This window comes from Marmota flaviventris, chromosome 10 (assembly GCF_047511675.1).
Source record: "Marmota flaviventris isolate mMarFla1 chromosome 10, mMarFla1.hap1, whole genome shotgun sequence".
NCBI classification, from domain to species: Eukaryota; Metazoa; Chordata; class Mammalia; order Rodentia; family Sciuridae; genus Marmota; species Marmota flaviventris.
In genome coordinates this window covers 73,269,381-73,282,691 of record NC_092507.1, presented here as the reverse complement: position 1 = coordinate 73,282,691, position 13,311 = coordinate 73,269,381, and the positions used below count along the sequence as shown (strand labels likewise).

Sequence of the window (13,311 nt, the reverse complement as noted above, 5' to 3'; positions counted from 1 at the left end):
AGTATCACAGATGAAAAATGTCTAGTGATAAAGTCTATCACAATATGCCTTCTTCTTGCCTTTCTTTCCAAAGAGGTCAGATTACTAACTGGCAATGTGTTTTTCAGTACCACCTTTTAGAAGACTTGGAAAACAAAAAAGAAAAAAGCAGGCACAGTGGAGTACACTTGTAGTTAGTTACTCAGGAGGCTGAAGGTTGAGGCAGCAAGATCACTCAAGCCCAGGAAACTCTGGTCAGCCTGAGCAATATAAACCACTTTCCCTTTAATTAAAAAAAAAAAAAAATCAAGACTACTAAGCTGATATAAAGTTATACATTCTATATGCCATGTGTTTGCATTTTCCTTTTTGAGGGGAGAGGGAGTACTGGGGATTGAACTCAGGGACATTTGACCACTGAGTCACATCCCCACACCTATTTTTTATTTTATTTAGAGACAGGGTCTCATTGAGTTGCTTCGCATCTCCCCATTGCTGAGGCTGGCTTTGAACTCACAATCCTCTGTCTCAGCATCCTGCATTTTCCTTTGTTTTGTATTTGAGACTCCTTTTCTTGGATTATTTTAGAGATTTATTTCAATGAACGCTTACTATTTTTGATATAATTATTTATTTTGATTCATGCTTACTTATTTCTGGTGAAATTTTCCTTAAAAAAAAATCGTTAAGCAAGCACATTATGTTCTACCTGTTGCATTCTACATCTCCAAATAACTTTCTTTTTAAAAGCATTCATGTTGGGTCTGTAGAAACCACTTTCAAATATTATGGGGGAAAAAGTGTTAGGTAAGGCCTTAAGTCATTTTAACCCACTAAAATGTGTCTAAGAAATTAACACCGCAGAATTCTAAATAGCAATACAAAAAAATTTTAACTTTCAAGTACTTCTAAGAGGAGTCAATTTTTTTCCATGACTGGATGACACTAAATGGATCCAAATGCAAAGAAAAGCATACTGTCCAGCTTCTAATATTTAAAGTGAAGATTTTTCATGACACAAGACACATATTAATAAAATCAACAGAATTAACTAATTGTATTATTAATTAATTTTATTTTATTAGGTAAATAAATTGAATAATTTCAATATAGAATTGAGGATTTACAATATTTTAGCCTTTTTCATATTTAGTTGAACTTCAATCAAATTTATTTGATGATTTTTGATACAATGCTCTTTAAAGTGTCTTCTAGTCTCTTGCAAAAAGTCTATCAAAATTGCAAACAGCTACTATATGGAAAATTACAATTATTTCCCAGTACATTTTTCCTAAAAAAAAAAAAAAAAAAATTAATCACCACCCACAACAGTTTCTGGCTGTTTTCCATATTTACTCCTTTGTTTAAATTACACTGCTGAAAGTAATTTTTTACTTGCTTTTCAAAACGTGTTTAAGTTGATGGTGAGGTGAAAGAGTATGCAAAAACCACTTCACATTATTTTCACACATGCAAATTACAACTTCTTGAGGTGATTTTAAGTGCCATATACATTTTCAAATCAAAATTCATCACTGTCATTCTTTAAAACTCCCTTTCCATCCTGAGCTCTTCCAAATGTCAAAGTTCTCTACTAATCGAGAGTACCTATAATCCGTTCTTTCTACTGGTCTTTCACAATTTTACACTCCAGCTTTTTGTATTTCAGAGCCCTTCGCCCATAAAAGCACCACTAACTGTTTAAGGTACTTAACTGTACAGTTAACTTTCCGCATTATCTTACTTTTCCTTTCATAAACTTCACTATAATTTCCTTTCAGCTTTCCTTCATCTTCTAAATTCACATCAATACTACCGCGAAGTAAAGCGTATATACAACCCTATCAGGAAGCCCAAATTAATCATTCAGCACAACTAATAATTTAAATACCCGGATGCCTCATTTAGGTACTCGGTGGAAGCTTTTTACTTGATTTCCTGTCCTACCAGGCCAGCCTGCCTCCAGCGTTAATTGTAAGATCCCTTGGTGCCCCTAGCACAAGTGCAATTCGCTATAGTGTATTTCTTTTTACTCCCCACCATTCCTGGTGTCTCCTTCCATTTCTGCGCATCTTAGTGAACCTCCCCCCACCCACGTTGTCCCCGAAATTCTGTACCTAGGTGTCCATTTCTCAAATTAGAATACTCCTCGCCTGATATTGGCGGGGCTTGGTTGTACTACTTCTAAGAGAACGCGCGAGCAGTTCTCTCTCCTCCAGAAGCACCCGCTCCCCACTGAGTTCGGTCCTCTCTAGCTCGCTCTCCTTGGAATGCCTACTTCGGGGCAACCCCTTAGCTCCAAGAAGCCCAATCTTGCAACCTCTGCCCCTTGACCTGGAGCCCAGCCGGCTACTCAAGCTAATTCACCTAGTTCTTGGAGCTTGTGCTCTCGATGCCCCCAGTCCCAGCTCTCCTTGAAACCTCTCAGCTCCGAAGCCAGACCCCAGATTAGATGAAAGCCCGCTGCTCCAGTTGCAGTGCCTCCCCGGCCGGCCCCTTCCACACCACTCAGCCCATAGCGGCTCGGCTCCTCACCTAGCTTCGACCGGGACTCCTCCAGTTTCTGAATCTGGTTCTCCAAGAAGAGCATCGCTACCGCGAAGGCCACCACCGCCAGCAGCTGCAACTTGGGCGGCATCATAATCCTGAGGAGCCCCATGAAACCCGCTGCTCGGGATCAAGACATACCGCGGGGGGCGGGGAGCGGGGCCCCGGAGGCGAGGGAGACGCCGGGAGGAGTCCACGGAGCCGGGAGAGAGGCGAGGAGAGCGCCACAGGGAGAACCACCGCAGCGACCCCCCTTCTCGCCACTCGGGTCCCCCGCCCCCAGGCGCCAAGCACCAACGTCGCCGGTGCCCGCTTCTCCACAGCCGCCCCCTCCAAAAGCCCGCGCAGCAAACAGCGCGAAGCGGCTGCCGGGTGCTCTACAGCCTCAATCCCCGACCCCCACGCCCGCCTGCTTGCCCGCCCGCCTCCTTCTCTTCGTTCTTTCCCTCCCTCCTTTGCTCGCGGCCGCGCGTTCCTCCACCAGCGCTGCGGCTGCGACTGCGCTGCCCTCGGCCCCGCCCCCTCCCATCCCCCTCCGCCAACTCGCGCACGCATCTACGTACGCTGCTCGGCAACCAGAGGCCCCGCCCCCTCCTCCCATTCGGTAGTGGGCATTGGCCCGAAGAACCCCAGTGTTTCGCTGTCGATTCGGTTTACGGTTGAATTCTTCTGCCACAGGGCTCACCCAAGACGGCATTCCATTGGGTGAACCTAGAGAAGGAGGCTGGACTGAAACTGGCGAAGGCGGGGTTTCTTGGCTTCTCGACGAAGTGTCGTGAATGAAAGGATGGAGCCCGGAGAAGCGCAGAAGTGGGAAGTTTAGGAAAATGCCTGATTTGAGTAATTGAAAGGAGACAATAACTGTCTTTATATTTGATTACCTTTAACCTTTCATATGTCTTTAGTTAATATTTGTCTCTTCAAAATAAGAGATTTGATGGCAGCGGCCTTCCGTGGCCTTTTTTCGATCAGGCTCTGAAGTGGATGCCCCTAGCCGAGGGGTCCTCTGGGTAGCCAGAGATTTACGATTGATGATAGCGATGGCGGCTGGGCGAGGTGGATGGCTTGGGCCAGCTTTTGGGCTGAGGTTGCTGTTGGCTACTGTGCTTCAAGTGGTGAGTGTAGGTCACCTCTGCGACCGCCTTAGGGCGAGTAGGAGGGATTACTAATGAGGAAGACAAAAATATTCGGTCCGGTTCGGGGGCCTCACTTAAGAAAAGGAGGGGGGCAGTTTGGGCTTCCTTAGAACAGTGGCCGGAATGCGACGTGGCTTAATTCCCGGTTGAGTTTGTAGAGGCCGTCTTCTCCCGACAAGTCTTGGGTGGTTTTCTCTTACGTAGCTCTAGCTAAAAAGGATCACGGTGGGGAGGGGAAGCAGTAAAGCTTGGGAAAGAGTAAAGGTTTTTTTTATTATTATTTTTTAAAGTAGGCAGAAATGCAAGGAACTTACTGCAAGGCTCTAAAATCTTAAAAGGAAAAACCAGCAGGATTTTGCTAACGGTGAACACCTTCTATTACTTTCTCTTTCAGACTCTACTCCTGCGTCCTCGCGTATACACCAAGCAGTGTAATCAATATTTTTTTTATTTTTTTCCATTAACAAAGTACGTGAGTTCTTAATCTTTGACGACCCAATTTTTACTTATTTTATTGCTTACATAACAACTAGACATTGGCTAATTCCTCAAAGAAGTGTACATGAATAATGAAACTTAAGGCACTGTTCTGGCGAATTTGGTATTTATTATTTCAGTTTAATTCTTAAGGCATTCTCTACTGAGCCTGCTGAAAAGTTTTCTCCTAGGACAAAACTTTCTTTTATCCAAGGTTTGTGGAAGTTGGTCACCACTTTGTTTGACCCAGGAATTTGGAAGCAACTTCCTGGGTTTTGCTTTTGCCATCTTGAGGAAAAGGTGGATTCTTCTCTAATTAACAGTCCATTACAATACTTTTATTCAGGCATTTTGGTGCTTTAAAATTACTGAACATTGTTCCCTGAACTTTGTACTCTTCAAGGTTTTTTCCCCATCTTAGGTCATTTTAATTCATCCTCATCACCACAGAAGGATAAAAAGGAATATTTCAAGCTTCCTTCTCCCAATTCACCATCTCTGGCTTTCAGTTAGCTGTGGCTGTGTAACTGTCCTCCAAATGTTAGTGGTTTAAAAACAATGATTTTGCACCATTCTGTGTTTTCAACTAGTAGGTTAGTAGAACTGAACAGTTTGAGGGTCATCATCATTCATAGTTGGTGCTGTCAGCTGGGACCACTTTGTTCTTCTCTGTGTGAGCTATCATCCTCCAAAAGCTAGACCAACTTTTTTTCCCTTTCATTCTCTTGACTGTGCTCCAAAATAGCAAAACCTTAAAATGCCTCCTTGGCTTGCCTTGGAAATCACATGTATCTTTTCCACCATGTAGTACTTGTTAAAGTAAGTCACAAGACCAGTTTACTTTTCAGGAAATAAACTGTCTATGTAGGAAGAGTGTCAGAGTCACATTTCAAAGAAGAATACATACTCATATAGGAATTTATGGCCATTGAACAATGTACCACAGAGTGACCTTCACAAAATCCAAGCCAAAAATTGGTCCATTTGAATTCACTTTCCTTTCACTCTGAATCCAGTTAGTAATAAAGTCCTTAAATCTTTATAGCTGTTTTGTGTAGAAAGTATTGCTCATTGCTTTATCAATGAGGAAATTAATGCAGGGAGGATAGCTTGCCAAAGTCACACATCTTGTAAATGGTGAAGCTGGTACCTAAAACCAAAAAGTTTGATTTCTAATGTGTTCCTACTTCCCCTACCCCATCTCTTTTCTTATCCTTCTCCTGCTGAATACGTCTGTAGATAAGTTAATATTATTTCATATAGTCCACATAAACAGGTGCTAAGCTCTTAAACAGGAATTATTTTTTCCTTACAAGGAAATTCCTTTTTAAAAACTAGTAAATGTTTATTAGAAGATATGTGATACATGTGTCATGAAAATGATGTATCTTGCTGGGCACAGTGGCACACAACTGTAATCCTAGTAATTCTGAAGGCTGAGGCAGAAGGGTGGCAAATTCAAGGCCTGCCTTGGCAATTTAGCAAGACCCTGTCAAAATTTTTAAAAAGGGCTCGAGATACAGCTCAGTGGTAAAATGCTCCCAAGTTCAACCCCCCACCAAAAAACTTATATTTATATATATATATACACACACACACATTTGTCTACGGTTTTGCTAAATTAAAAAAGTGTTCAATTTATAAGAAGAAAGCTGTAGGAGAGATGGGAAGAACCAAAAACTCATGTAGGGTTATAAAGTTCAAAACACTGAAAAACTTTACACCAGTTAACATTTCAGTAACTCATCTCCAAGCGTAACTTTATTACGCTTTAATAACACCATTAACCTCTTTTGGGAAGTTTTATAATGTAAATGTAGAATTGTGATTTATTCCTCATCTGTATTTTCAGGTGTCTGCTTTCAGGGCAGAATTTTCATCAGAGGCATGCAGAGAGTTAGGCTTCTCTAGCAACTTGCTCTGCAGCTCATGTGATCTACTTGGACAGTTCAACCTACTTCAGCTGGATCCTGATTGCAGAGGATGCTGTCAGGAAGAAGCTCAATTTGAAACCAAAAAGGTACTGCTTTCTATTATACCTTTTCCATTAGATGGTTTAGTTGGGATAACTTGACTAAATTGCTTAATACACTTAAGCATAAAGAATTTTCTTACCTTTGCCTGGCTCACTAGCACAATCAAAGTCATTATAAAGGAAATGTATGGTTATATAATGGGTTCCTATTCGTTTTCCATTCAGCAGACAGGGGAACAGAGTCACGATAGCATGCCCGGATCCCATTCCTCTCCAGTCAACTTCTGACCAAATGAAGACACAAGAATAATCAGTTAAATACTTTTGTGCATTTGCAGCAAGAAGTCAGTTTTATGATGAAATTTGATATGAAAGCAAGGCACATGATGTAGGCAATAAGTTATAATTCTAAATGTGGTTAAGAAGGCTGAGGATATAGCTCAGTGGTAGAGCACCTGCAGCATTTGTAAGGCCCTGGGTTCAGTCCTCTGTATCACAAAAAAAGGAAAAAGTGCTTAACAATCTTTTACTTACATACCCATTATTAATAATTCTGAATACCTAGACTTACTTTAAAATTTGAAAACTGAGTCAAGGATAGGTAGTTCTATCCAACAGAATTTTTGTTTTGAGTGTACTGTTCAAACAAATAGTGAACTTGCTCAAGTTTTAAATCTTTTCATTAAAATCCTTAGATTTCTTAAAATTTTAAAGTAGTCTGAAAAGATCATTTGTTTTATCCAAATAAAGCTGATTTGGGGTTAGGTGTGGTGGTATACATCTATAATCCCAGCGGCTCAGGAGGCTGAGACAGGAGGATCATGAGTTCAAAGCCAGCCTCAGCAAAAGCAAGGTGCTAAGCAACTCAGTGAGACCCCCGTCTCAGAAATGAAATACAAAAATGGGGCTGGGGGTATCGCTCAGTGGTCACGTGCCCTTGAGTTTAATCCCCAATATTCCCCCCAACCCCCACCAAAAGAAAAAAAAAGGAAAAGAAAAAACTGAATTAGTGATTGGTGGCATAGCTCAGTGGTAGAGTGCTTGCCTGGCATGCACAAGGATCCATGTTCAATTCCCTGCACTACTCCTCCACTAAAAAAAAAGATCTCTGGGTTGAGGAAATATTTATCATCTTTCTACTAAGTTTCCTCTTAGTATTCTCTTTCACTTGTATATGCTGAATTTTATTTAAGGTGTTCATTTATATAACTTTGAAACAGGATATTTTCTCATGATTAGATAGTTATGGTTTATTTCTAACATTAAATACATTTTTGTAGTTCTAAAAGAAAAACAAGCAGCCAGGCACACACCTATAATCCCAACTACAACGAAATCTAAGGCAAGAGGATCATAAGTTCAAGTCCATCCTGGGCAACCTAGTGAGATACTCTCTCAAAATAAAAGAGAAAAAGAGCTGGAAATACAGCTCAGTGGTAGAGCATTCCAGAGTTCAATCCTCAGTACTGCAAAAAAAAAAAAAAAAAAAAGACAGGCCAAGGAGCTTTTTAAATGTAAGTATTCAGTCCAGCCAAGAGTTAACATGTGACTTCTCAGTTTCTCAGTATCATAAACCTGAAATTCTCAGTGTCCCGTAGATTCCGCTTGATGTTTAGATTCACATAGTTTATATTTAGATTTCCATATATGTAAATTACTCTTTATTGCATATAAATAAAATCTAAATAACAAGTATTAAAACTTGATTTTAAATACATTTAAAACAGGATTTAGCTTTAGATGAGATACCCATATGGACAGATTATTTCTTGTTTTCGTACTCAGACTCAGTAAACAGAGTTAGGATAGTAGACATGCTTTTTTCAGAGGTGGCTCCAGCTTCAGCTTTAGCCCCCAGCTTCAGCCATTTAACACCCAGTCTTTTCTCTAGGCGCTTTTATATGCAGTCTCAACTAAAGAAGACACACTGCCAACAGTTTACGTAAGGGGGCACATGTTGACAAGTTAACTTTTATGACCTTGAGTATATAGGCTGAATCAGTGTGGTTTGGGACTTGACTAACCCTAACAGCCAATTCCTAGCCCTGACTACACACTAAAAACATAATAGCCTGCTGGAAACTTCAGCAAAGGGAGCCTAAAACTATAGCCATTTGGGGCCTGACCCAACATTACTGAAAGAAACTTTTTGAGTTATCATCTCTTCCTTGTTCTATGGACCATACTACTCAGTGATTATTCATCAGGACCCTAAATTTATAACAAACCATCTGTCTCCCCCCACATTCCCTTAAAATTAATGGCAAATTGAGAAGTTCTACCCTTTGATATACAGTATGTCTAAGCTATAAAACAAGTGCATATAAAAACTATTTATTGTTTTTTTCTCAGTACTCCTTCATATACTCAGGTTTTATGTGGTAGTTTTAGTGAAATCAAATTTAGATCACATGGTTTTAAAACTAATTATATTATTCAATTTTCATTATTAATTGAGCTATATGTTGTATCTAGATACCTTTCAACAATAACAAAAGGCAAGTAGTCTGCCAGTTACTATATGTCAAACTAATTACAAGCTAAAGTATTTAATGTCTAAAAACAAGTGAGTCTATGTCCTAATAATTATTTTGTGTTAAACCTTGTGTTTTTTTCCCTTTATTCCTAACCCCTAGTCTCCAAGACATATTTCTTTTAATCATCTAGTAGTACCTTTTGTACAAAAATTAGTGATTTTTTTTTTTTTTAATAACTCTAGTGGAACCAACAGAAAAAACACTTAGAATTATGCTGCAAGTATGAACATACAACATGTTGGGCAAGCCTCCATTTAAAAGCAAACCACTTTCAAAAATAATTATACTTGATTTAATATGTGTAGTACTTCTCCAATTATTGACACTTGATCATAGGTAACAGAATACATATAACAAATATTCTTCTATTTCACACAGGCTTAAGGCTTAATTTTTAAGTAATAATTGAATTTAGTCCTCACTTAATCATAGTAAAAATCTGTAGTATATAATCCTAGTGTCTTATATCAGAAATGCTAAAAAATACTTAAACATGTCTCTCTGTGTGAATCATTGAGAATATAATTTTTTAGAAGAAAAATTATAGTTTACATAAGAATGTTTTAGCCTGTTGTATTATAAATAAATGTAACTAGAATTTTTGATTCTTACATAGTTGAATGCACTGAAGGTCTACCCAAGGATAAGGCCTATCATTTTTAGTAATGGTCACTCATTTTACAGTTTCAATTTAGCCTTTGGTAGCCGGCAGCATAAAATTGTTGAAAAATATATATTCCTAATAAAAGCGTAAACTGTCCAAAATCCTTTATCATTCTTCCAGTAGATATTGCATTATTTTTTTAATTTGATCTTCTTCTCTTCCCCATTTTGATCATAAAGGACCTACTTTACCATAAAGGATCTACATTTCATATACTACTTAGAATGAAGTTTTGTGGGGGTTTTGTTGTTGTTGTTGTTGTTATGGGGCATTGAACCTAGGGACTCTTAACCACTGAGCCACATCCCAAACCTTTTTGAGAAAGGGTCTCACTAACTTTCTGAGGCTGGCTTTGAACTTGCAATCCTCCTGCGTAAGCCTCCCAAGCTGCTGGGATTACAGGTGTACACCACCACATCTCTCTAGAATGACATTTTTGTTAATCTATTTTACTATTGTTTTAACTAGTTTTGCTCACAAGTACATGCCTAGGTATGGTTTGTAAACAATAATAAGATTATTAATTATAAGGAAAAAAACAATTTGTAGCTTAAAGAAAAAATGTAAACTAATAAAAGTATTTGAATTTTAGTGCTATTTCTGTACATTTAGTGTTATGGATTGGATGTGAGTTGTCCCCAAAAGTTCATGTGTGAGGCAATGCAAGAAGATTCAGAGGAGAAATGATTGGGATTATGTGAGCTTTTAATCCAATCAGTGAATTAATACCTTGATGATATTAACTGAGTGATAACTGAAGGCCCGTTAGGTTGTGACTGGAGAAGGTAGATCATTAGGGGCATGCCTTTGGAGTATATATTAGGTATATGGCAAGTGGAGTCTCTTTCTGCTTTCTGATCATCATTCGAGGTGCTTCCTTCCACCACCTTTAGCCCTGAGGAATGGAGTTGGTTCTCTATGGACAAACCTAAAACCGTGAGCTCCCAAATAAACTTTTCCTCTTCTAAAATTGTTCTTTTCAGGTCTTTTAATCACAGCAGTGAAAAAGCTGACAAAGCAGTATGTACTAAGTCTCATGACTTCAGATTTCTATGAAGAATCTGAAGATGGAAGGGAAGGCATCAAAAAGATACCCAATCCCATTGAGTAGAGTTCTTCCCATTGATCTTATATTTGAACTTCTTGACCAACAATCTTAACTGCCTGGTTTAGAGAAAGAAGTGAATGTTTTGACACATGAACTCCACAGTTGAACAACAACACTAGAGGAGGAGACAGTTAGAAATCAGAAACAGACTGTATCTTGCAGTCTGTCTCTTAGTTTTTGCTTTTACACATTCTTTACTTCACTATTGCCTGGCTTTTTCCCTGAGGTAAGAAAAGAAGCTGCATCATACAGCTTCTTCCTCTGGAAAAGGACTAATTCTTCCTTGTTTACATTTTTAAAATATTTTCGGCAAGGACCAGTTATTGCCTGAGTTATTTGTTAGATTATGGAATAATGAAAGAAGCTATTAACTTCTCCAGTAGTTGAATGAATGGATTGGTGCACTAGGAAACAACAGATGAAGCAGTTCTCAGGTATATCTCTTGTTTTGCTTTCCTTTTTTTCCCAATAAATATACTCTTTGAAGTCTAAGACTGTTTTATGATGTGTTTCTGAATTGCCAGCCAGTAGCACACATAATTTCATTAGTTTTTGTCCTAAAATAGGCTGATTTTACTAAAAACAAGTTAGAAAAGGTGATTTTTAAACTTATGTTAAAATATGCTAGAATTTTGTAATTGCTTCATAAATACCTTTTCATATGTTTCATTTACATAACCTGAAAGATATTTAAAATTTTGAAAGAACAAGAAAATTTGTCTCCATATTGGCAGTTATCCATTGGAAACATGCTGTGGTTATAATTATCTATCTACAAATATAGAGCCTTCATTTCTACATTTTATTTAAAAGGCTATCATAAACACCCTTGATCTACCTAAAAAGTCATATGTTGATTTTTTAGCACAACTTTTTAGTGATTCCAGTTCTTTTTGAAAGTATACATGACTTTCAGATTAAAATAGTTTCCTAGGATTTTCCTGAGGATAAACATAAATCAGATATTTTTGTGTTAAGGATTTTTAAGCTTTTGTTTTTTAAGATTTATAAAATTAAAGCATAGAACTTAAAAATAGGTGCATTATTTTTCTCATCTTTTTGTAATCTCGCTAATTCTTTACCTTGTTATAGCATCAAAGTCCTTTTTCCCTGTCTTCATTTGTTTATGTTTTCATATCTTGAAGATTTTGGCTTCTTTCAGACATTGTTATGTAGAAATTTTGCATTTCTCCTTATTATATGCCCCTAATTCTTTTTTAAAAAATATTTATTTAATTTTTTTTTTAGTTATTGATGGACACAACATCTTTGTTTGTATGTGGTGCTGAGGATCGAACCCAGGCTGCACACATGCCAGGCGAGCACACTACCGCTTGAGCCACATCCCCAGCCCTGCCCCTAATTCTTTAGCTTACTCTTGTTCTGGTTTTGTTTTTGTTTTTTAGGGTTCTGTTTGTTTGTTTGGGTTTTAACAAGATCCTGTAGTATTACTGTTTCTTATTGTTTTCTTCTTTGTGTGTGTGTGTGTGCGCACGCGCGCGTGCATCTAGAGAAGGGAGCTACTGGGGACTGAACCCAGGTCCTCTGTGCCACTGAATGACATCCCCAGCCCTTTATTTTTTTTATTTTAATACAGTCTCAGGGCTGGGGCTCAGGAATAGCACACTTGCCTAGCTTGTGTGAGGCACTGGTTTCAGTTCTCAGCACCACATATAAATTTTAAAAAATAAATAAATAAAGGTCTATCAACAACTTAAAAATTAAAAAAAAAAAGAAACAGTCTCACTAAGTTTCCAAGGCTGGCCCTCAACCTTGGGATTAGATCCTCCTGCTTCACCCTTCCAAAGTAGCTGGGACTATAGGCTTGTGCCAACACACTATACCAAAATAAGGTTTTAGCACTTTTGCATTTACATATACTTTGTTTTAGAACAGTTATTCTAAAGGTCAAGCTTATTACCAAATCAGAGCTGTTTGGTAGAAATAACAATATGCCTAGCTAAATTACTCATCTGTATAATCGATAATCAAATTGTTTCACCTTAACTTGCTATTTATTCTGTCTTGATTGAATTAGGGAGTTTAGAATAGTGGCCAAGACACTGGATCTACAACCAGACTACTTCAGTCCAGATCCTCTGTGCTACTCAAGTGGTATTCTTGTACAAATTAATTGATCACTGTGTCTGTTTCCTTAAACATTTTTTTCAAAGCTATTGCTAAAGAAGAGATTTTTTTTTCCACCCCCAGTGGAGAGGATTCAAACCAGAACCCTTGTGCATGCTAGGCAAATAATGCCACTAAACACCTCAGTTCTCATAGGATAAAACTATTCTGAAAATTGAAAGAGACCCATATTTTAAAGTAAATTTAGAATAAAGTATACATTGTATATTTTCAAACTCTTTCAGATAGCAGGTCAAGGGAAAGTCTTGATATTTTTAATTTTTCCACTAATAGTCCTCTGCTATTTATTTATATTGTTAATCTACTATCTGATAACAGATTTCAAAGGTTCAAGGTAATTTTGATGGAGAAAAATTTGGAAAGTGACATTTTTTCTTCTTCATAACGCAAATCGTACAGATGAAGAAGAGATTTCTTATATGGGGTAAAAATGGGAGCTCATAACCCACTTGAATCAAATTGTGAAATATGATATATCAAGTACTATGTAATGTTTTGAACAGCCAACAATAAAAAATTAATAAAAACAAAAAAAAAAAAAGAAGAGATTTCTTTTGTTTGAGTCTTGGAATATCATGATCTCATTAATAGTACCAATCAAAGTCTAGGCTATTATCATACCACTACTTGCTAACTTACCAACTTAATATAGTAGCATTATCATTTTCAGTGTGTACTATACTATGCCTTTATATTTAAATGCTCTCTGAGCCAGAGAAAATACAAAGGTAATATTAACG

At 37.9% G+C, this 13,311-nt stretch overlaps 2 protein-coding genes across 4 annotated transcripts in view; one reads left to right on the top strand and one right to left on the bottom strand.

Annotated features, from left to right (window-relative positions):
- The window catches only part of Hs2st1 (heparan sulfate 2-O-sulfotransferase 1), a 175,568-nt gene extending 172,648 nt beyond the window's left edge, over positions 1–2,920 (bottom strand). For both annotated transcript variants that reach the window (XM_071618011.1, XM_027935256.3), the window contains exon 1: positions 2,515–2,920. In XM_071618011.1, the coding sequence (XP_071474112.1) occupies positions 2,515–2,638 (124 nt within the window). In that variant the 5' untranslated portion in view covers positions 2,639–2,920. The remainder of the gene's footprint in view (positions 1–2,514) is intronic.
- Positions 2,921–3,285: 365 nt separating this feature from the next.
- Positions 3,286–13,311, top strand: part of Selenof (selenoprotein F) — a 42,150-nt gene continuing 32,124 nt past the window's right edge. Inside the window, exons 1-2 of one of the 2 annotated variants that reach the window (XM_027935143.3) lie at positions 3,286–3,641; positions 5,992–6,159. In XM_027935143.3, coding sequence (XP_027790944.1) covers positions 3,558–3,641; positions 5,992–6,159 — 252 coding nt within the window. In that variant the 5' untranslated portion in view covers positions 3,286–3,557. The remainder of the gene's footprint in view (positions 3,642–5,991; positions 6,160–13,311) is intronic. The other variant, XM_027935141.2, reaches the window with a different exon arrangement.